The 22,678-nt window shown below is 53.1% G+C and overlaps 1 protein-coding gene across 6 annotated transcripts; it reads left to right on the top strand.

Moving 5' to 3' along the window:
- Nucleotides 1-6,216: 6,216 nt before the first annotated feature.
- On the top strand, nt 6,217-22,159 carry Lpin3 (lipin 3). 6 transcript variants are annotated; one of them, XM_013518281.1, is made up of 21 exons: nt 6,217-6,337; nt 6,769-6,897; nt 10,196-10,389; nt 11,868-11,963; nt 12,926-13,179; nt 13,444-13,524; nt 14,042-14,162; nt 14,325-14,673; nt 15,773-15,872; nt 15,998-16,158; nt 16,502-16,595; nt 16,669-16,738; nt 18,381-18,473; nt 18,549-18,592; nt 18,932-19,070; nt 20,044-20,192; nt 20,405-20,491; nt 20,950-21,102; nt 21,272-21,386; nt 21,475-21,578; nt 21,754-22,159. In XM_013518281.1, exons 3-21 carry the CDS (start codon nt 10,198-10,200, stop codon nt 21,896-21,898), a joined length of 2,547 nt encoding a protein of 848 aa, XP_013373735.1. In that variant the 5' UTR covers nt 6,217-6,337; nt 6,769-6,897; nt 10,196-10,197; the 3' UTR covers nt 21,899-22,159. The 6 variants fall into 6 exon arrangements, with proteins under 6 accessions (XP_013373735.1, XP_013373731.1, XP_013373732.1 ...); XM_013518277.1 differs by having other exon boundaries at nt 13,441-13,524; XM_013518278.1 differs by having other exon boundaries at nt 6,769-6,912; nt 13,441-13,524.
- The last annotated feature ends 519 nt before the right edge of the window (nt 22,160-22,678 follow it).

Genomic DNA, 22,678 nt, shown 5'->3' with positions numbered 1-22,678 from the left:
GGAGAGGCCAGGGGTAGCAGCGAAGGACAGAAACTTCAAGATGGAAGTCAGATCATCTGTGATGTGGTTTGCCACTCACTAATCTCTGACACCTTTTGGGGGTACTGGGGATAGAACTCAGGACCCTGCACTTTCTGGGCAGGTGCTTGTGCCGCTGAGCTATATCCCCAGCCCTGCTAATCTCTACTGGAGCCTTATTATGTGTCAGGTACCGATTTTGGGATATCAGTGAAGACAGATCAAACATCTTGCCCTCACAGGGCTTACATTCTTCTGGAAGGACAAACACTAGACATCATCCAGAAGTAAGTTAGATAGCATGTGAGGAAGTGATTAGTGCTTCTGGAAAAGACCATGGAGCTCAGGGAAAGGTGGCTGGGAGTGGTCACGGAGAAGGTGACACTGAAATGAGTGATTGTGAGGGAGGTGAGGGAGGTAGCCCTGTGGTATCTGGGGAAAGAGCCTTCTAGGTGGAGGAAAGGGGGTGGTGTGTCTGGTGGGCTTTGAGGAGCCATGATCAGGTGAATGGCAGCTGCAGGGCAAGTGAGGGGGCAAGTGAGAGAGGAGGGCTGAGAAGTGGGGAGTCTAAGGGGAGAGGTAATTGGGAGCCATTGAGGGTCTTAGACAGAACTAACTTCGGTTTAACAGTATCCTGCTGTTAGATGGCCTTACATGCAAGTGGAGAGTAAAATAAAACTGTCAACCTTGCCAAAGACGTTGAATTTTATGCAGCCAAGGAAGAAGCTTTGAGAGTACAGCTTGAATTGCCCAAAGTATTGACAAATGAAGATCAGGTAATATTAGGCTGGAAAAACATAGTAATCAGGGAGTAGTTTCAAAATAATTTAAGTAAAGATTAAGGGAATCCCTTGGGAAAACCACAGGATCCCATCTTTGGAAAAATGGCTGTACATTTAAAAAAATAGAATGCTACATGAAGGCTTGCATACCATTAATAATCTTCAAATACATACTGCTTTCAAATCATTTAATTCTTCTTCTTTTTTTTTTTTTCCCCTCTGGTACCAGGAACCGAACTCAAGACCTTGCACTTGCCAGGCAGGCGCTTTTGCCGCTGAGCTAAATCCCCAGCCCCATTTAATTCTTCTTGTCTGTGGTTTTGCCCAGTCCCTATGTTTTTGGAGGCCAGATAGGGATCTCTTTGTGGTCTCTTTATCCAGCATCAGTGCCTTTATTTACCACTTAGGCTCTCTGTTACTCTACTATATACCATATATATATTTTTTGAGATCAGGCATAAATTGATCTTCCCTTTATTTATCATGTATTTATTTGTTTATTTATTTTGTGGCATGTGGGATCCATTCCAAGGCCTCAAACATGTTAGGCAGATGCTCTACCACTGAGGTACACCCCGTCCCTAATCTTGCCTAAATGATGTTTTTGAGCATCTACAGTTTCTAAAGGTGGCACTGTGCTGGTACAGTGTCTGGGGGTGGGGGGCACTCAACCCTCTTTGAGTTGCACAGCATGAGAAGTGACCCAAACGCATGGGAGGTGGGGAACGTTCTCACTAAGTCCTGAAAGAACTTTTAGGACACAGGAAGTTCTCCTTCATACAGTGGTTAATGATCTTTCAGCATTCCTCTCTAGCCTAGAAATCACAAATGAATTCCAAAAAGGCTCGGCATTCTCATGTCTTTCTGGGAAGGCCATTTAGAGACTACAACTGCCCAGCCCCGTACCACACTACCAAGCAATTTTGCCAAGCCTGGTCAGGCCTCGGCTGGCAGCAAAGGCTTCTTTGGCCACGGAAGTCTCCTGTGCTCCATAACCACATCCGGGGCCTGTCCCAAAAAGGTCGGGAGAAGAGGCCCCCAGGGGCTGCAGAGCCGGGGCAAAAGCAGCCCAAGGCTGGGCTCCTTCCGGCTAGGGGCAGGGCTGGGCCTCCGGTGCGCTTCTTACCCAGCCCCTCTCTGCCCGAGGTCGGTTCTCCTGCCCACGGCTGCAGTTGGTGGTTGATTCCCTGCAGATTGGGGGAGGGTAGAAGCTCTCCTGATCTAAGGGAGAGGGAAGGCCTGGCGCCCCCTGGGTCTCACCTCGTTGTCAGTGTTCATCTCCAGTGCTTCTGCTGCAAGACCTCATTTGCTCTGAGGGCAGGGAACTTCAGAAAACACCCTCGCACCGCTCCAGTTCCAACAGCGAACCTCTTCCAGGTGGCTCGGCACCGCACCGCCGTGGCACAAACAAGTTCCAGCCCCTGGAACACTATCCCACCCATATCCGTCTAACTCCAACTTACTTTGTTTACTTGGGAAAGCTTTCTGTGTCCTCTCGCTAATAGCTCCTGGCCTTTCTCTACCTCAGCCTTCATCATCTTACAACAAAGTTGCCTGGTTGGTGTCTCTTCTTTCCCTCTGAGCCTCAAAGACTGTGGGGTCCCAGCCGGGCAGGTATGCATGCCTGTAATCCCAGGACTCTAGGGGGCTGATGCAGGAGGATCACAAATTCAAGCCCAGAATTAGCAACTTAGTGAGACAGATCTAAAAAGAGAAATTTTTTTTTAAAGAATACAGCTATCTCACTGAGGATACAGCTCAGTGAGAAGGGCCTGGGTTCAAGAACCTCAGAAACACAAAGAAAAAAGAGAAAAAGAAGAAGAGAAAAAAGATGTAGGGTCCCTGGGGCATCTCCAGTGTGACCCCAGGAGCAGTGTCGATAAATCAGAATCTACCTGTCGGCCTCTCCCATCTCTTTTCCTCTGCCGCAAGGGGTGCTGGGGTTTTGGAGAATTTAAAGCCACAATGGAAATGAAGAACTCAGCCAGATGTCTGTCTCCAGAGGGTGCTCAGGTAGCATCAGCAGCTGCTCCTGGTAGTCGGCAAGAGACATCCCGGGTATGGTAAACAAGGACAGGAGGAGAGGGGGAAGGGTCCAAGCTGGTCAGCTGGGCTGGTAGAAGAGCTAAGACCCAGCACAATAGCCAGGGAATCTCTGTTGCACTGTGGAAGCAACCGGGAGCCATAGAGAGTTCTGGAGCTGTGCAGTAACAGGTAGAAGTTGGGCAGGAGGCTGTTATGGGCAGCAAATGCCGTGACCTGCACATTTGCCTGTTTGGACAGATGAAGGTTTGCCAGATTTAGCAACTAAAAAATACAAGATACCCAGTTAAATTTGAATTTCGGATGGATAACAAATCATTTTTGTGGTGTTCCCTAAATATTGCATGGGATATACTTATACTAAAAAACATGTGTTGTGTGTCTGAAATTCAAATTTAATTGGTTTCCTTTACTTTTATGTGTACCCTTCATGCTGAGTTCTTCATTCGCATTGTCTGAATTCTCCAAAACCCCATGGTGCAGATCTGGCCAGTGGCACAAGAGGCGGAAGATCTATTTGTAAAACCTGGCAATCCTATCTGCACACCAGTTGCTTGCCTCCTATCCTCCCAAGTAGGCCTGCTCTGAGAGGCAAACCCCATGTCCATTATGTGCCTTTCCACATTTATCAAGGCCACCAGCAGTGGTCAAAGAGATGCTTCCAGCAGCCAGTATCGCTTCTCATGACACATGATCACAGTTGCAAGCCTGGGTGAGAGGGGCTACTCACCACATGCCAGGTCAGCCAGCAAGAAAGCAGGGGGTGGGGTACACAGGCTATCCTGTTCCATAAAGAAGGAAATACCACCTGCACTCTGGGTGAAAAGAAACCAACAGCTGCCAGTGGTATAGGCCCGTCTAGGGTATGCACCCAGGGAGAGGAAAAACTAGCCTCTACTCTTAGCTCCAGAAATGGGCAAACACAGCACCTGTGATACTCACACACTCAAAGGATGCCTCAGAGATGGTGATGTAAATCACAAGCTAAAGAAGGACAGTCCCTGCCTTGTTCAGCTCAGCTGGGTGGTAGGACAAGTCATACTACCAGAGATTGCCCCCCTCCATGATTCAGAGTTCTGGAAACAAGGTAGTCAGAAATCCAATGTCTGCAACAATCTTTATATCAGTTTTTTCCCCAAACAAAGAACAATGGGGGCTGGGGATTTAGCTCAGCGGCAAAAGCGCCTGCCTGGCAAGTGCAAGGTCGTGAGTTCGGTTCCCGGTACTGGAGAAAAACCAAAAAAAATAAATAAAAAAAAAAATAAAGAACAATGAAAACAATTTGTGCTCTGTCTTTAAAACTGTGAGATTAAGCCAGGCATGGTGATGCACATTCCTAATCTCAGCTACTCAGGAAGCTGAAGCAGGAGATCATGGAGCTAAACTCAGGAGCTTGAGGTCAGCTTGAGCAACAGAGTAAGATCCTGCTTCTAAGCAAACTGAAAAGTGTGATAAACATTACTGCACACCTCCTGTGCCCCGCACCGTTCAGCATTTTATTTAGCTCTGTGGTTTTCAGCCTGGGCTGCACAGTACGACCACCTGGAGAGTTTAAGTCCCAGTACCCTGACCATCAGTCTGACAGCAAACACAGAACTATTGATTTAGTTTATGTTGTAAATCCTCACAGCAGAATCCAGCAAGGTCAGTTTTATCACTATGTTGCAGATGAAATTGAGGCTCAGAAATGTAGATGGACTCTGGCATCTGTAGCTCCACCCCATGACCCTCTCCTTCCTTCCTTCTCAGGTTCTTTCAGGAAATTCCTGCTGGTTCCAGAGTTTTACTGTGACATGTAGTGGCTCTATATAATGCTGCCAGGGACAGTTTTCTGGCGTGGCACTGCCCCTCAGACCACCTTGAGGTTGCTGTGCTTCCTGGCAGTTCTAATCTGTGGCAGCAACCTGACTCTGGGTTCAAGGCTGGTACTAACATGAGGATAACTGAGGCCAGTCACTTCCAAACAAGCTCTGTCACTTTGAGTCACAGAAAAATGATGGCAGCCTCTCACTTCTCACAACTACTACTTCCCCTCCCTCTTTCCCCTCCCCCTTTCCTCTCTCCTCCTCCTCCTTCTTATCTCTCTGTCTCTCTCTCTGTCTCTCTCTCTCTGTCTCTCTGTCTGTCTGTCTGTCTGTCTCTCTCTCTCTCTCTCTCTCTCCCCTCCTCCGCATGGGGACTCCCCAGCCTTTTCTATTTTTTATTTTGAGACAGGGCCTTGCTAAGTCACTAAACTGCACAGGCTAGGCTCACACTTGAAGTCCTCCTGCCTCAGCCTCCCAGGACGCTGGCATTACAGGCATTCGCCACAACCCTGGCTCCTATGGTATTTTTTACACCTGGCTTTTGGTCCTCGCTGCAGCACTCTTTTCAGTGTCCTTGCTCTGTAAACTTTTTCACCTCTCTAACCTGTCTCAGCATATCTCTACAGGAGCCACACATCCTCAGAGGCTGTCAAAGAGGTCTTTGATCCAGAGGAGACTGTGAACCACAGATCCAAAGGGAAAAGCCGGTCAGTACTCCAGCCCTCGCCGGTGGTACAAGAGGCGACAGATCTTCCCATGAGGCCCTGCCCTGAGCTCACCTGGGCACACCTGTGTGCCTCCTCTGAAAAGAGAGCGTGCTTGGGTGAGAAGGCTGGTCACCGTCTGCCCTCTGCTGGCCAGAGGCGATATTGAGCTCACACTGCAATTAGAACAGAGTCGGCAGAAAGGAATGAAGGAGCAAGGCGTTTATGGAGCGCCCGCTGTTTGTCAGACACTGTGCTGAACCCTGGAGCGTAATTTTGCTCTTACGGAAGAGCACATTCAAGGCTGGGATGTTGCTCAGTGGTCGAGCGCTGGCTAGCATGAGTGCCGCCCTGGGTTCCATCCCTGGCACAGGGAAAAAAAAAAAAATCAATCAATTAAAATTTTAAAAGACTGGTATTGATCAAATAGTCATTCACGCAAACACGGAGTTACAACCATGGGCTGTGAGCACAGGACAGTAGAGCCTTGTCTAGAAAGCTGCCCCTGAACGGGAGATTTGAGCGCCACGCACCTCACAAGTCATTTCACGTCATCAGGAATATCTTGCAAAGTGGCTCGGCCCTTTGACAAAGCATGAAAAGGACTCAGACTGGGGGCAGGATTTGCCCAAGGCCACAGAGCCAGCTGGGAGCAAATTCAGGAGGACCTGGGTCTGCTGGATTCCAAAGCACCCCCAGCGGTAGCAGCTCTAGGGCCGGGCGGGGTCCTGGCCCTGGTCGCGATCTTTAGGCGCGAAGGCCGGGCGGGGCGGGGCGGGGCCTTTCTCGGGCGGGGGTGGAACCTGGGCGGACTGCGGACACGGCGGTCGCACCTTGCTGATGGAAGGGAGGGGTGGAGCCGAGCTCTTACCCAGTCCGCGGAAGGCGGAAGCACGGAGAGCGGCCGCGGGCGCGTACCTGCCGAGGCTGTGCGCGCAGGTGGAGGCGGCCGCTCGGCGTCCAGACCCGGCGGGCAGCTTCCCAGGTAGGGCCCGACCTGGGCCGGGGAAGAGATGTCCCTCTCCCCTCCCGCCGTGTCCACCTGCCCTGCGACAGAACTTCCTTTCTCTATGTTCGTGGGTCCGAGTCCACTGTAGCCATCAGCTGGGAACACCGGGGAGGAGGGGCCGACTTCCTTCCTTCCCCGCCGCGGCCCAAAGGCAGCGGGCTGCTCAGGTGGGCAGAACGTGGAATCCAGAGAGGAGCTGCCAGAACCTCTGGTGGAGACTGAGCCAGCGTTATCCCAGGTTAATTGTTGACCCGGGGGAGAACACTCACTCTCTCTGGTCCTCAGTCCACAGTTGCAAAGCAGGCTCTGACTCTCGCCCAGACTCCCTTGAGACGGGGCGATCATCTGGGGAGCTGGGATGACACCACCAATAGAAGTGGTTATCCTCCTACTCCCTCTGGTCCTAGGTGGAGAGCCATACCCTCCGCCACCCAAATCTGAAGCCCAGGAGGATTGTGGATTCATCCAGGGCAGTTACTCTGGCTCCCGCTGGTAGAGCTGTGAACGACCCTGGGAGCCCTGCGGATATATTCTGAGTGAGTCAGACTTGGGTAAGGCACCCTGCGAAGCCTGCCTGGAGCCCACCTGCTCATTTTGCACATAGTGGGGTCACCATTGTGCGGAGCCATGAATAATAGGGACAGTGCATCAGAGACTGCCCTATGCAGGGCCCTCAGGGCCAGTGCAGCTGCCATGATGCCAAAAAAGATGGTGCTGTGCCCGCTAGGTGACACACTTGGGCATTTATTACACAGCAGAGCTTTACACAAATTATCTCAGTTACATATACCTGGTGGAATCCCCACCAAAGACTGAAAGTAAGACTCAGAGATAAGGTGACTTGTGCAAAGTCACAGCTAGTAACTGCATAGTGCAGATGAGAACCCAGGCGGCCGTGTGTCCTGACCCATAATGCCCTGCGGACACCCATGGTCTGGGGATCTGGTAACAGGCTTTGAACTAGGACAGCAGGAGAACCAGGGAACTGGAGGCTAACAGCAAATGATCTAGAAGGAAGGGGAACCAGTGAGCTCTGGGCTAGGCTTCCAGGGGACAAAGATGAAGTGCTGATTTTAGACTCATTCATTAGAGGGTGAAGGAGCCAACAGAGCTCTTCCTTGGGTGATGACAGGAGGAGGAGGAGATGGCTGAGACCAGGGAGGAGAATGTGCCCTCGAGGGTGGGTGGAGGAGCCCCAGATTCGGAGCAGGCAGATGAGGTGGGGCATGTGCTGGTGGGACGGGAACTGAAAGAGAAAAGAATTCTAGACTCAAGTGACTTGAGCTGAAATGAGTCTGAACTGAGGCCTATTTCATTGAAAGGAAGCTGAGGCCAGCAAGTTACTTGCCTGAGAGACTCATGGTGGGTCTGGGTAGGACCCAAGTGTCCGCTAGGTGCCCATCTCTTCCATTCCTCTCTTTCTCCTAGATCAGTGGTTCTCAACCAGGGACAGTTTTACCCCCCAGGTGACGTTTAACAAGGCCTGAGGCAATGCAGTTGTCACAATCTGGAGTGGGGGAGAGGAGGTGCTACTGGTATCCACCGGGCAGAGGCCAGGGATACACCCCGCACAGCAGCCCACAACAAAGAACTTTCTAGCACCAAGTGGTAGTAATGCTGAAGTTGAACTGCTAGAGCAGGCTGAGCCTGCCACCATCCTCTCCTCTCCTGTTTTTTATCCCTCAGCAGGGCAGATAGCTCAGACATGGGCCCCCACTCACTGTGCTCTGCCTCTCCCATGGTGTCCAGCCAGAGCACTTTTGTTTCTGGAAGCTGGTAGAAGCACGCAGTAAGTAGGTGACTTGTAGATAAAATATTACTAAATTTGAGTGACATGTTAAGGATTGTGTCTTAGGATGCTAGGACATGTGACCTTTATGTCAAGATGACTACGAACTTTGAAGAGTTTCATTTTACGTCACTGTCACTTTAGCAATGGAAATTGCTTGTGAAGTTCTGGCAGAGACTGAAGGAATCCACTGCTTAGTTTGCCATCCCAGGACAGGAAGGGAAGCAGCACTGACTGAGCCATGCTGTCCCTGGGAGTCCTGCCATTCAGACTTTTCCAAGAGCAGGCTTTGGACTGTGAACGTTAGGAGAGTTTTTCTCAAACACTAGAGTGCAACAGCATCTGAGGATCTTCTTGGATGCAGATGTGGCCTCAGGGAGGCTGTGTTAGGCTGAAGTTACTGTGTTTCTAACGGGCTCCCAGGGAAGATGCTGATGCCACTGGACCAAGGACCACATTTCAGTGCAAGGCATCACTGAGGAGACTGTGGGCTGGGCTACCCCCTCTGCAGACAGCTGTGGTGTTGTGTGGGGACCATGGTCTAGAGGAGCCCATGATACAGAGTCAACAGACCTGGACTCGAGTCATCAACACACATGCATTCACACATGTGCGCGCGCACACACACACACACACACACACACACACACACACACACACACTCACATCTGGGCCCTGTTAGCTTAATAGAGCTTGGATAAATCACTTAACCTTGGATAGGTCATTTAGCTTCTCTGAGAAGTGGTCTTATATGGCAGGCTGTGTCCTCCAGTGGTTCTGGTGATGCAGGGCCTGAGAGAGGCTCACGCCCTGTGGAGATGGAACGGTCTGGGTCCTGGCAGCCAAAGGGGCAGCAGGTCGCTGGCCTGGACACCCAGGCAGGAATGATGAACTGAGGCTGGCAGTGTGGGTACCATGCCAGCTTGGAGGCAGCTCTTATTATAGCCTGGCTTTTTTCCACCGCTGCCACAGCCTCCCGCTTCTGCTTCACCCAGCCCTGCTTGATGTGGGAGAGCTGGCGAGACCGGTCTGGCTGGGGAAAGAAGCAGCTTCTGTCCAAGCCCTCCATGTGGGTGCGAGGGCCTTCCTAAGAACTATGGCCTGAAGATCCTGGGTCAGGCTGTGGACCTGACCTGCCATGGACATGGATCCCACCAAGAAAACTAAGAAGGAATTTGGAGCTTGGAGCCTTGTTCCCCCAGCTGTAGGAGATGTCCTGTCTTGGCACCTGACCTCAGAAGTAGAGCTGGGCAAAGCCTTAGCACCCTGGGGTACTCCCACTCCTGGTCCACCACAGATTAGCTACAATGACCCAGTAGGCTCCCTTCCAGCCCCCAGAACCAGGAGGCAACAAGAGAGGAACCCATTTCTCAGATGGACAAGCAGAGGCCCCCTCCTGCTCACTTCCTTTAAGGTTGGCATTCATTACCCAGCAGGGCCGTGGAGCTGATTTATCATGAAACTGCCTCCCTTGCCCACCCTGTGTTGTCTGCACACTTGAATCATCCCAGTGCTTCACTCCACAGTCTCTGGGTGTGAACCACAGAGACCTGGGCTCAAATCCCAGGTCCTGTCCTTACTAGCTGTGAGATCTTAGGCAAGTCATTCCACCTCTCAGAGCCTCAGCTGGCTCGCCTGTAAACAGGAGTAATATAACACCCACTCTGCCAGCCTCACGGGGTTGTTGTGCAGGTTACATGAGCCATGCCCACTGAGCCCCGTGGTCATTACCGTGAGTCACAGCATTTAGAAGCGCAGGCACCCAGGTATTGTCATACCCTGGGCCTTTATTTTTACAGATGTGGAGATCAGCTGGGGAAGGAAACCTGCTGTCCAAGCACCCCACAGGAGGCCGGTGGGCAAGCCAGGGCTAGTTCCTGGTCTTTGGGAGCATCTCACATCCCACAGCTGTCTATGCAGAGGCACTCTGCTCTCAGGCAGGACACAGCATAAACCTGGGCATCCGCATACTCAGGCTGCAGAAGGGTGACCCCTCTCCAGAGGGAGCCTTTGTCTACAGCGCTGCCTGTCTTTGCTACCGCCAGCCATGAACTACGTGGGGCAGCTGGCAGAGACGGTGTTTGGGACGGTGAAGGAACTCTACCGGGGCCTGAACCCTGCCACGCTGAGCGGAGGCATCGATGTGCTGGTGGTAAAGCAAGTGGACGGCTCATTCCGGTGCTCGCCTTTCCATGTCCGGTTCGGCAAACTGGGTGTCCTGCGGTCTGGGGAGAAGGTGGTGAGTGCTCTGGCTGGCCAGGTGGCCACCGTGAGATGGTAGTTTTTTTTATTTTTGCTTTCTTTACCAGTGCTGGTGATTGAACTCGGGGCCTTTGCATTGAGCCGTATCTCCAGCCCCTTTTTATTTTATTTTTTATTTTTTATATTTTGGTCTTTTTGAGACAAGGTCTTGCTATGCAGTTCAGGCTGGCCTTAAGCTCACTTTGTGGCCCAAGCTGGTCTTGAACTCACAACGATCCTCCTGCCTCAGTCTCCTGAGTGCTAGGATTACAGGCATGTGCCACCACGCCCAGCTTATTTTTTTTATTTAGAGATAGGGTCTTAGTAAGTCACTTAGTTGCCCGGGCTGGGCTTGAATTTATGACTTTCTGCCTCAGCCCTTCCCAGAGTGATGGAATTTCCAGCATGCGCCACCGCATCTGGCCCTTTTGCAAGGTGGGCTTTTTAAACCAGGGCATCTATTTCGGTCCCAGGAGAGGACCCAGGCCTCTCTTAGGTGGGCATCTGACCTTTGAGCAAGTTTCTCTTATTCTGTATTTTCATTGAAGGTTTTGGGGTTGGGCCCTGGGAGGATTCCCATTTTTCCTGGGAAGAGGCCCAGTGTGGCAGACCAAGTGCTGCGGCCATCAGACCTGGCTGCAGTTAAATAAGACCTCGCCCGTGTTCTTAAATCACCGCATGTCTCTGAGCGCGGTTGCTTCACCTGTGCAGATGTGTGTGATCTTTCCCACCTCAGGGTGGTGGGAGGGTGGAATGGGAGAGTAAACAGGAACTGATAATGCTGTCTCAGGGCCAGATATGTGGGGACACTCCAAGGTTAGCTCCTCTCCCTCAGTAAACCCACGCTGTCTCTGCCGGGCTCAGGTGACTGTGACAGAGATTTCTGTTAGCACCAAAGTCCCATGTGTGGACAGTGGCATGACGGGCCCACATCTCCTTTACATCGAGGTGACTGCGAACTATTCGAAATGCTTATGGCAAAGCGTAGCCTATGGGAGACTGTACTTCAGAGGTTCAGAGTTTGGGTTGTGGACTGAGGTTTTCTGGGTTCTTACACCCACTTGCTGTGAGGCTACTTCCTTGCAAATGACTCAGCGCTGCCTCCCGCACCCCCAGCTTCGGCTTCCTCATCTATAAAACGGAGATAATAATAGAAGTGACTGCAAGAGATCACTGTGAGGATTAAAGAGATAATTTGTGCAGCACACCATACGGAGGGCCCAGTAAGCGGTGATTCTCCCCACTGTGCTTGTAGTAGGCAACAACCTAGGGGCCGGAACAAGACAGGTCGTGTCACTGTGCTTATGAGGAATGGGACAGAGAGCGATGTGGAAAGCAGGTGGTGAGCAGCCAGGCACGCTAAGGTCTGGACTAGAAGGTCTCAGCCAGGGCAGAGCTCAGGGCAGCAAGGAGCTGTGTCTGCAGTGGCCGTGAGAACCTGTGGTATGGACCACGCATCCCTGCTTCCCACTGCAGGTGGACATTGAGATCAATGGGGAGCCGGTGGACTTGCATATGAAGCTGGGGGACAGCGGGGAGGCCTTCTTTGTCCAGGAGCTGGAGAGTGATGAGGTAAGTGCGGCCGTCCAAGCTTGAGCCTGCCCCGTCACAGCGGCCCCCTCTGGGTGGGGCCTTGGGATTTGTCACTGTTCCCACCCGTGGGGGCACCCCATTGGGAGGTCTGATGCAAGGGCGTTAGTTGGGGCTGGCTTTGGGCCCAGAGAAGAGCCAGCCCTGGCTGGTGCTATTTCCAGGTCTCAGAAAAGAGGGCGTCTGAGCTGGCCCCTGAAGGATGCCCAGGAGGCCCCTTGTGTCCCTGGGCAGCTTGAGGAGGAGAAGGGCAGTGAAGAATGGCTGGGGCTGGGAAGCATAAAGTCTGGCTTGCTCTGGGTCTGGTGCCAGGTCTGTGCAGCCAGAACACAGAAGCGCGTGGGTGGAGGATGAAGAGGGGCTTTTGTGAAAGGGAAGCAGGGCCCAGCACAAGCCAGTGGAGGAGTTTAAACTGTTTGAACTTACAAACTACAGTCGAGCTCTTACTGTATGCCAGAGGTTATGTAGCAGACCCAGACAAGGGCTGACCCCCGCCTTCAAAGAGCGTCTGGCTAGTGTGGGAGACAGATACATAAACAACAAGTCATGGACCTATTTGGTTACTGCAATGAAGGGAATTAGAGCTGGGGTTAGGGATAGTCGGGTAAGCTTTGTGGAGGAAGTGACATTAGGCAGAGTTTTAAAGAAGTTGGCATCTACTTAGAAATGACAGGCAGAGGAGGGGATGAGAGGTAGCACCCGTGCTTCTGCCTGGCCTGCTGGGGTGGCGGGTGGCTTCTTGGGGTTGGGGCTGCTTTATTCTCCTCGGAAGCATTGTGGTCCGCTGTGGCTACAAGGCCATGCTGCTGCTACCTCTGCCCAGTGTCCACACCTGCTTTCCTGACCCTAAATGAGGTTACTGCAGGGCCCGGGCCTCCGATAGAATTCAGGTTGGCTGCAGGTGGTGGCATCCCACCTCAGCTCTGCTGCTGTCTGCTTGACAGGAGGACGTGCCTCCCCGCCTCTGCACCTCCCCCATCCCTTGGGGGGGCCTGCCTGGCTTCCCCTCAGACTCCCAGCTTGGCACAGCCAGTGAGCCCGAAGGCCTCATCATCATGGGGCGGAGGAAGAAGTGTCGAAGGAAGAAATCCAGGCGGAAGGAGGATGCAGCAGCAACTGAGTCTAGTTCCGAGGAGCTGGAGGCTGGAGCCGAGGGTGAATTGTCCTCGCTGAGAAAGCTGAAGCCAGAGTCCCCAGGGTGAGTAGGAACCTGGTGAAAGCTGTGGTTATGGGGTCTCCAATCTGGAGGTGCAAGTATGGCTTCCTCTGTGGATGCTGTATGACTCTGGGCTTTAGTCATACTGCATCGCCCCAAGCCCCTGATGTCCAGGCTCCTGTCCCCTGCTGTATGACTCTGGGCTTTAGTCATACTGCATCGCCCCAAGCCCCTGATGTCCAGGCTCCTGTCCCCTGCCTGGTGTGTCCTACCCTGTCGGTAAATTTCCATGTGGTCCTTCAGCAGTGCTCAGTTGGGAGGGACCTCCTCACCGCAGCCCAAAGACATCTACCCTTACTCTGACAGCGAGTGCTTCCCCCAGGACAGGTAAGCGCCCAGGTGGGCTGCAGGCTGGGTCTCTAGACCCAAGTCTCACAGTGCCTCTTTCTGATGACTGATGACATAGAACCCCTTTAATGTGTTCACTGCGCATTTGTATTTCTCTGTAATGTTCATCTTTTGCATATTTTTAAAATTGCAGTAAAATACACATAACATAAAATTTAGCATTTTAATCAACCCAAAGCGTTCGATTCAGTGGCATTGAGTACATTCGGGATCTTGTGCGGCCACCACTACTATCGAGTTCTAGAACTTTCCATCACCCCCAAAGGAAACCCTGCACTCATTAAGCAGTCATATCTTGCCCTCATTTTTTTCCTTAAATGAAGTCGGCTTATTTTTGATCTGTAGGAATTCTTTGTCTATTCCTAGTGTTTATATCTTTACACTTCTTTGTGTATCCTGGGTTTAATACAGACACATTGTAGATATTTTCCTCTCGGGCTGGGCTGGGTGGCCAAGGGTAGGCTGACTGGGAGGTCTCTGAGTATACATCCTGCAGCCTCTTGTCAGGTGGGCTAATATTCCCTAAGAGCGACTCAGAGTTGGAGCTGCGGGCCTCGGAATCCAGTCCCTTGAGAGCTGAGTCCCACATGCAGTGGGCCTGGGGGAGGCTGCCTAAGGTAAGCTCTTCTCGGTATTTCCCAGTCTCTGCCTTTCAGGGGCTCCCTGGCCCCTGTGGGTCTGGATTGGAGTGACTGACACTTGGGCCACCTTCCTTGAGGCTTTGTGGAACATGGAAGCGAGGCCCGCACCAACCGGTGTCTTCCTGTATTTGTTTGAAGGTGGCCAAAGCCGAGCAGCCTGAGTCCTCGGCGGCCCCAGTAAGTGGCACTGCAGCAACCACTCCTCTCCAGAGAGGACCCAGCACCTCTTCCTCTTCTGCAGCTGGCCTGGGCCCTTTAGGACTTGAAACCCCACAAACAGGGGACAGTGTTAATCTGCTTTGGCCTGATACGGAGTCTCACTGGAGAAAAACTCTGGTGGACCCCCCTCACCCCTCTCCAGAGGGCGAAGAAACAAAGACTCCAAGCTCCAAGGATGCAAACCTCCCTCCTGCTTCTAAGTCATGGAACTGGGCCGCTCTGGAGGCCCCTGTTCCCACTGGGCAGCCAGAAGTCTCCAGGGGCAAAGGTGAGTGCTGGCAGACCCTTCACACCACTTCCTGGTCTCATTTATCCTCCAGTGGGCTCTGGGACTTGGAAGGACATCCTGAGTACCCATCGTGCACCAGGAACGATGCTTGGCACCAGCTCTCACGGTGCTCACGGTCCACTGGGGGAGACAAATGACATGCACGTAACAAGGAAGAGTGAGGCGTGGGCCACAGGGGGACAGAGCAACTGTTTGAAATGGGGATTATGTAAATCCAGTGATCAGGGAAGGCTTCTCTGAGCAGATGACACTGGAGTCCAGTCATGGATGATAAAGATCTAGCCAAGCAAGGAACAGGCGGATTCTAGGCAGCGGAAACAGCATGAGTCAGGGCTCCCAGGCAGGAGCGAGGTTTCCTGTCTAGGAACTAAGGGCAGCTGGTAAATATTGAGTGAGAAGAGGAAGAAGGTTATATAAGAAGTCTGAGAAATGAGAAGAGACAGACCATTCCCAGCTCACAGGCTGGGATTTACCTAAGAGTGGTGGGAGGTACTTGGCCTGCACCACCCAAATCAGTAGCCACCGGCTTTTATGCAGCTTTTTAAAATTAAACAAGCCAGGCACAATGTTGCGCACCAACGGTCCCTCACTCTGAGAGGATAAGCCAGGAGGATCACAAGTTTGAACCTAGCCTGGGCAACTTAGTGAGACTCAAAATAAAAAATAAAAAAAAGGGCTGTGGATATAGCTCAGTGTAAAGGCCCTGGGTTCAATCCCCAGCTTAAAATAAATAAATATCTATATCTGTACCTATATATTTTGTTTCTCTGTCTCACACAAACCCTATTTTAAGGGTTTTTGGAATTTTTTTTTTTTGGTACAGGGAATTGAACTCAGGACCTTGCACTTGCTAGGCAGGCGCTTATGCTGCTGAGCTATATCCCTGGTCCCTGTTATTTTAAGGGTTTTTAATAGCCATGTATGGCTAGTGGCTACTACATTGGACAGTGCAGATGTGTGACATTTCTATCATTGCAGAAAGTTCTATTGAACAACACTGGCTTGGGGGGGGCAATCAAAAGGCAAGGGGACACATGCTGGTCCTAACCACTGGCATATGCCCTTCCTGTGTCCTCAGGTTCTCTGAAGAAAAGCCAGCACTTGGGCCCCAGTGACATCTACCTGGATGACTTGTGCTCCCTGGACTCTGAGGATGCAGCTCTTTACTTCCCTCAGAGGTGCTGGGTTCTAGGTGCCAAGGCCCCTCGGGGGACCAAAGGTCCACTGTCAAGGGACTGGGAGGAGTGGGAACCCACCTCTTTCTTCTTTGTGTTTATGTCATTGTCAACACCTTTGTCCCCAGCACCTGTGGGCTGGGAGCCAGGAGGTGGAGTGAACCCTGCAGCCAGAAGCTCCTGGGGAGCCCTAACCCTGAACATGCACCCGAACCTACCTCTGACCCAGTGATCACCATAGCACTGTCCCTCTGTGGTGGACTGGCTGACAGCCGGAACATCTCCCAGGGTATGTTGGACCCTCCCAAGGATTAATGTGGAGCCGCAAGGACAGGCAACAGCAGGGAAGACCTTCTGAGGAGACAGGAGGCTCGGGCAGCTTCCCTGCCACCTCTGCCCTGGAGGCCTCTCTTGGTCAACATAGGCTGGCCCTTCCCAAGTACCTGTGAAGCAAATGCTTGCCCCGAAGCTGTGACATTCCTGTGATTCTTGGGTGGGAACAGGTATAAAAACCACAAAGAACCACCTGGCAGGAGATGTGTGGTGGAGTATGGGAAGCTGTAGTTACAGGGAGATAGCAGGTCACTTGGGCTGTGCCAGCCTCATCCTTCATTCTCTGCCTGTGTGCCCAGAGAAATTCAACCAGCACGTCGTCTCCTACCAGGACCTCACCCAAAACCCTGGGCTCCTGGATGACCCGAACCTAGTGGTGAAAATCAATGAGAAGTAAGTAGCAGCCTGGGGCTGCGGGTGGCCCAAAGAGTCTCCCCTGCAACCTCACACCGTCCTGTCTCTCTAGGCACTATAACTGGGCTGTGGCTGCCCCCATGATCCTCTGCCTGCAAGCTTTCCAGAAGAACTTACCTGAGGTAACATTTAGAACACTGCTGGGGCCATAGCTTGGAATTGAGAGGCACTTAGCAAGCAAATGGGGAGACTGGCTTGGGGTCTGCAGCTGCTGGGTGAAAGACCAACACTGAGAGGGGAGACAGAGGTCCCCAAGCCTACTCATATCTCATGTGTACAAAGCCCCCCCCTACTTTTCAGGGTTTTCTGGCCGTGGATGGACCCTAGTGGACTTGGACTTTATTTCAGAGGAGCTCAGGACAAACCAGAGGGTCATAAACATCCAATAGATGCTAAACTAGGACATGCCTCTGACACGAAGATTTGGGGTCTGAAAAATGAGGCTTGGGAGATAGGTCCCATCCTTCAGCTAGGACTACCCCTAAAAGTCCCTCTCCAGGCAGGGCTGAGGGGCGCTTACTTGCTTAATCAGCACACATTTGTTGAAAACCTACTATGTGCTAGGCCCAGACCGGAGACAGTCATGCACCAAACAGAAATTGTCCCCACCCTCCAGGAAGGTGGAGTTAAAGAAACCACCCAGATCAGTATAAAGTTCAGCTGGGAGCTGGGAAGGAGGGGACTGGGGTCCTGCAAGAGCCTGTAATAGGTGGGGCGGATTGCTGAACCTGTACCCCCGGGCAGATTGGAGGGTGGGGATGCCCCGAGCAGTTTGGGGCAGGGAGCAGCATGTACAGATGCCCAGAGGAGGGGAAGGACCCAGCCTCTTCATTCTCTTCCACAGTCTCTACCCAGCCTTCCTGGGCCACCGGCCCTCACTCAGAGGACAGTGCCTTGCTGGGCAATGCCAGCCTGTGCCTGTCCCTTCTGGGAGCATTCTAGGCCCCACCCTGGCATGAATCATTGTTCTTGGATAGGTTAGGCTTGGCCAAAGAGCATTACCAATCAGACGCTGACAGGTGGTGCCTCCTTTATATGACACACCATTCTACCTTCTGAGAAGGCAGACAGCCACTCCTTTGCTTGGCTGTCCCTGTCTTCCCCAGACAGACCCAGTGCTTGAGGCCTCTAGGAACCCCACCCAACCTGGCTGAGGTACCTAAGCCCTTGCCTTCCTGAACCAGGGTTCTCTGTTGTGCAGCTGTAGGAACTGATGTCTCTTTCGGGTGGGCCCTGGCCTGGGCTCCTGCTGGGGTCATCTAGCACAGGTCTGATCAGCATTTTTCACAAGGTCCTGCTGCCCCAATCAGATAGTAGTGGGAACATACAGAGGCGGAGGCTGTTCAGGGGAGAGGTTTGCTGGCTGGCTTATGTCTGGCTTGGAGTTTGAGGGGTATTCCAGCTATAGACGCTCCTTGCTTCCGCCTGGCAGTATCATGCATGGAATACCAGTTGTTAAGAAACTCGCCGAGCAGCACTACCTACCTTCAGCTACTCTATGTGGAACTGACCCACATTTGGAGGCCAGGCAGGGACTGGGCTGGAGATAGGAGGTCAGCGCTGAGGAACAAGCATAACCTTAGTCTCCTGTGCAAAGCTTCATGAGTCATCGCTTGGAATCCCTAAAGGGAGGTGAACATGATTCCTCAGCCTGTGCATGTTGACAGTGTATTGCTTTAGGGTTGGCCCTGACACTGGATTCATGGGGTACACATGGGGAATGCAAGGTAGGTTTGAACTGCCATAGCCTTCATTTTCCCACAGAGCACTGTGGACAAGCTGGAGAAGGAGAAGATGCCCCGGAAAGGCGGGCGGTGGTGGTTTTCCTGGCGAAGAAGGGATTTCCCAGCAGAGCAGGTGGGTGGTCATGGACATGAGGCTGGGCGAGCACAGGACAGGAGGATGAATGCATTGATGGATGTTCCTTCACAGCATGGTGTCCAGACAGAGAAATCCACAACCAGGGAGCGGCAAGGGTGAGTTGCAGCTCCTAGCAGTGAGTTGGAGCTCCTAGCAGGGCTGTGCAGCTGGAGCCTGGGGAGGACCACTATAGGGAGCTGCACCCCTTCTCCAGCTGAGGTTCTGTCACTCCTCAAGTCCTTCTTTTGCCTGAAACATGTCTGTACTGCACAGATGGGAGAATTGAGATCTAGAGACATAGTAAATGTCCCTCAGCCAGGAAATGGCAGAACTGGAACAGGTGCTCAGCCTCCTGGCCCGGACACGGGGCTGCCACTGTTAAGGAGAGTGAACAGCTACTTCAAATGATGGGCCTTCTGCCGGGGAGGTGACCTGAGTGTGGGTGCTGCCCGCAGGGAGAAGACGGAAGTCCCGAGCAGTGATGATGATGCCCCGGACAGCCCCGTGATCCTGGAGGCCCCCTCCCTACCACCTTTGACTCCAGTCCGCAGTCCCACCTGCAAGAAGTCCCTCCGCCTCTCTTCTGATCAGATTGTAAGTGCACACTTGTGGGGTGAGTTGAACCTCCTTGCAGGGCTAAGCTAATTATGTGCCAGTCTCTCAGGGCCAAGCTGAAGCACCGGTCACCAAAGGCCAGAATGCATCCTCTGGGCATGCTCCCTAACAGCTTCTGCTTGGATACAACAGGGACAGGGGCCTCACTGCTTCCACACCAACCCAGATCTTTGTGGAATGCTTTGACTGAGACATCTACCTGCAGTGAACCAGCTGGTTCTGGGTCTGCCCTTGGAACCTGAAGAGTCCAATGCTGATACTAGCCCTTCAGACTTAGGCAACCCCTGTCCTCCAAGCTATGAGTTCCCTAAGCTTGTAACCCAGTGGCTCCTGTAAAAAGAATGTTTTCCTCCTGAGTGTGGTACCCAGGTCAGGGAAATGTCCAGGGAGGTCTGAGCAGCCTGGTTCACAGCATCTACCATCGATCTGGTACTCTGAGGCTCACCCCCACTTCAGGATTAGCCAGCGGTTAGAAGTTACTTAGCTTTGATAGAGAGCTGTTTCCCTCATCCTGCTCTGTGGCCCACATAGAGGACTGGGTCTTTCTTTAAGGGAATGTTAAGTCAAGTACCCCAGCCCCAGGCAGGGCCTTCCTGTGAAGATCTCACAGGATCCCATCTATAGAGTGGGGTCTCTCTCTCTAAGAACAACCCAAGCATTGGGATCACCTTGGAAACCTGGGCAGGGAGTCACAGATGTGGCTTGTCTGAGAGTCACATCCTAAGGGAGTGGGCGGGGTTTGGGGCTCTTATGCCAACATTGTGTAGAGCCCAGATCAGCAAAGATACCCTGTGCCCTTGTGGGTCCGTGTGTGGCTGTCTTCAGACCCTTTAGGAATGGCCTCTGTACTGGAAGAGGAGAATGAGGGGCCTGTGAGGGTCAAAGGCCACAGGAGATAGACAATGCCTGGCTGTGGCAGATCACAACCCCTCACCCCCTTGCTTGGCTCCAGTGGCGCCTGAACCTGCATGAAGGTGCCAATGATGTGGTCTTCAGCGTGACCACCCAGTACCAGGGCACCTGCCGCTGCAAGGCCACCATCTACCTGTGGAACTGGGATGACAAAGTGATCATCTCTGACATCGATGGCACCATCACCAAGTGAGGCCCTGCTGACCACGAGGCGGGCAGGGAGGGTCTGGGAACTCACCTCTTTCTGTGTTGGTTGTGTGGAGGGGCAGGGGACCATTTTGGAGGCCCTCCTTTACAGCAGGCTGTCCTAGAGCTGAAGGTTGGGCCCTATTGGGCCACACTCATGGAGCATGAGGGCCATGTAGGACAGCCTCAGAGTGACCTTTCCTTTCTGACTGCAGGTCGGATGCTCTGGGTCACATTCTGCCCCAGCTGGGGAAAGACTGGACACATGAAGGCATCATCAGTCTGTACCACAAAATCCACCTGTGAGTGCCAGGATGGGACTGAGGCAGGGCCCCCATGTTGAAGGAGTGGGTAACAGGATGTCCTCGGCCACCCTGACCTCTGCCCTGGGAAGCCAAGCTTAGGGACCAACAGGGGCCACAAAGGGGTCAACTTGGCAGGTCCATGAAGCTCTGAGACCCTCTTCCTGGTCCTTGGTTCTCCTGTGAGCTATCTACCTGCTGGTCTGAGCCTGGGGCGGGGGAGCTGACCCACTGGGCCTCAAGAATGTGCCTGAGCTTCTCCTAGTAGGGACAGCCATTGAGGCCATCTCTTCCAGGCCTGGTCTTGCCGTTTTCCTCAAGTGTCCTCCCTGCAAAGCCCTCTGGATATGAAGGCCAGAACCATAGGGTTGGGCTAGGCTGGCCAAAGCCAAAGCCAGGGGGTAGGGTAGGAGTGGCCAATCTCTGCTGACGCTGGGCCACCTCATCCCCTCCCACAGAAATGGGTACAAGTTTCTGTACTGCTCAGCGCGGGCCATCGGCATGGCTGACCTCACCAAAGGGTACCTGCAGTGGGTGAGCGAGGGTGGCTGTGGCCTCCCCAAGGGCCCCATCCTGCTGTCTCCCAGCAGCCTCTTCTCTGCCCTCCACAGGTAACCACCCCATACCCAAGCCCAGGGTCCTTGTGGGGAGGGGCAGGTGCATGGCCAGCCCAGTCTAGCACTTGTTCCCGGGTGAGCTGGGGCCGTCACCTGCCCCTGCCCCCTCTGGTTGCTGCCCCTCCTCTGGCCCTTTCCCTGCCTATGGCCATGGTTACTCCAGGGAGGTGATCGAGAAGAAGCCAGAGGTATTCAAGGTTGCCTGCCTGAGTGACATCCAGCAGCTATTCCTGCCCCATGGACAGCCCTTCTATGCTGCCTTTGGGAACAGGCCCAGTGTGAGTGTGCCCTCTTCCCACGGGCTGACGCCTGCTCCCCAGCCCCCAGTGGCCTCAGTTTTACCCCCTGTGTCCTTCTTTCCCACAGGATGTCTCCGCCTATCGACAGGTAGGCCTACCTGAATCTCGCATCTTCACAGTCAATCCCCGGGGAGAACTCATCCAGGAGCTCATGAAGAACCACAAATCCACGTGAGGCCAAACCCTGCCACATGGCCCCTGTCCCCCCCCCATGTCCCCCTGCCTTGGCCCCTCCTGGCGCCAATTTTACCTCCTCTCCTGGTAAGATCCTGAGCCGCTGCCTGCTGTGGCAGAGGCCAAGGTCTGACAATGGCTCAGGCTCAGTGCCACCCTGTTTTGCCTGTAGGTATGACCGGCTTGGAGAGGTGGTTGAGCTCCTCTTCCCGCCTGTGGCCCGTGGCCCCACCACAGACCTGATCAACCCCGAATACAGTAACTTCCGCTACTGGCGACAGCCAGTACCTGCTGTGGACCTTGATGCCCTGGCCTAAGCCAGCCCCAGCTGCCTGCTCTAGGACTGGGTGTCTGGAGGTGCAACAGGCTTCTAACCCCTGAAGAGGAGGAGGGGCTACACACAGATTTGTAGCCACAGAGACCCCCATGTTCCAGACAAAGGGTTTAGGGCAGCTGTTGTAGATCTCAGCGTGGCCTTGACCTGTAACAGCATGGCACTTCCGGGCATGCTGGCACATGCCTGTAATCCCAGCTACTTGGAAGGCTGAGACAGGAGGATTGCCAGTGAGCCCAGCCTAGGCAACTTAGTAAGACCTTGTCTAAAAATAAAATAGAAAGGGTTGAGGATATAGCTTAGCAAGTGTAAGGCCCTGAGTTCTATCTCCAGCACTACAAAAAAAAAAAAAAAACTTTGTCACCTAGGCTCTTGCCGGGTTTGTCTTTGTCTTTGATGTGTCTGTCTGTTGTCTCTGCCACCCTGGGACTTTACCTCAACTCAACAGGTCGAAGAGGAAGGCCTCACTGAGACTTGAGGCCTAGATGCATAGGGAAGAGAATGTCAAAGGCAGCAGGGTGTAGCTGAGTGACATCGGGAAGGAACACAGTGCTCAAGCCTGGGACCCGAGATTGCACCATGAAAAGCAGCTCCTCCATGACCCTGCCCCTGCCCACAGTTCCTGAGCCAGGCATCCTTGCCTCACCTCACTGGTGCCCTGGTATCAGCCCTAGGTCTGGATGCTCCAGGGCCCCTCTGACATCAGGGAAAGGCGATGTGGCTCCTGCTTGCCCCAATGCTGCCTGCCACTGCCCTGGTACTC

This window comes from Chinchilla lanigera, unplaced genomic scaffold, assembly GCF_000276665.1.
Source record: "Chinchilla lanigera isolate Chin_1 unplaced genomic scaffold, ChiLan1.0 scaffold00044, whole genome shotgun sequence".
NCBI classification, from domain to species: Eukaryota; Metazoa; Chordata; class Mammalia; order Rodentia; family Chinchillidae; genus Chinchilla; species Chinchilla lanigera.
The sequence above is the reverse complement of the archived record's forward strand: the minus strand, read 5'-3'. Positions and strand labels throughout refer to the sequence as shown.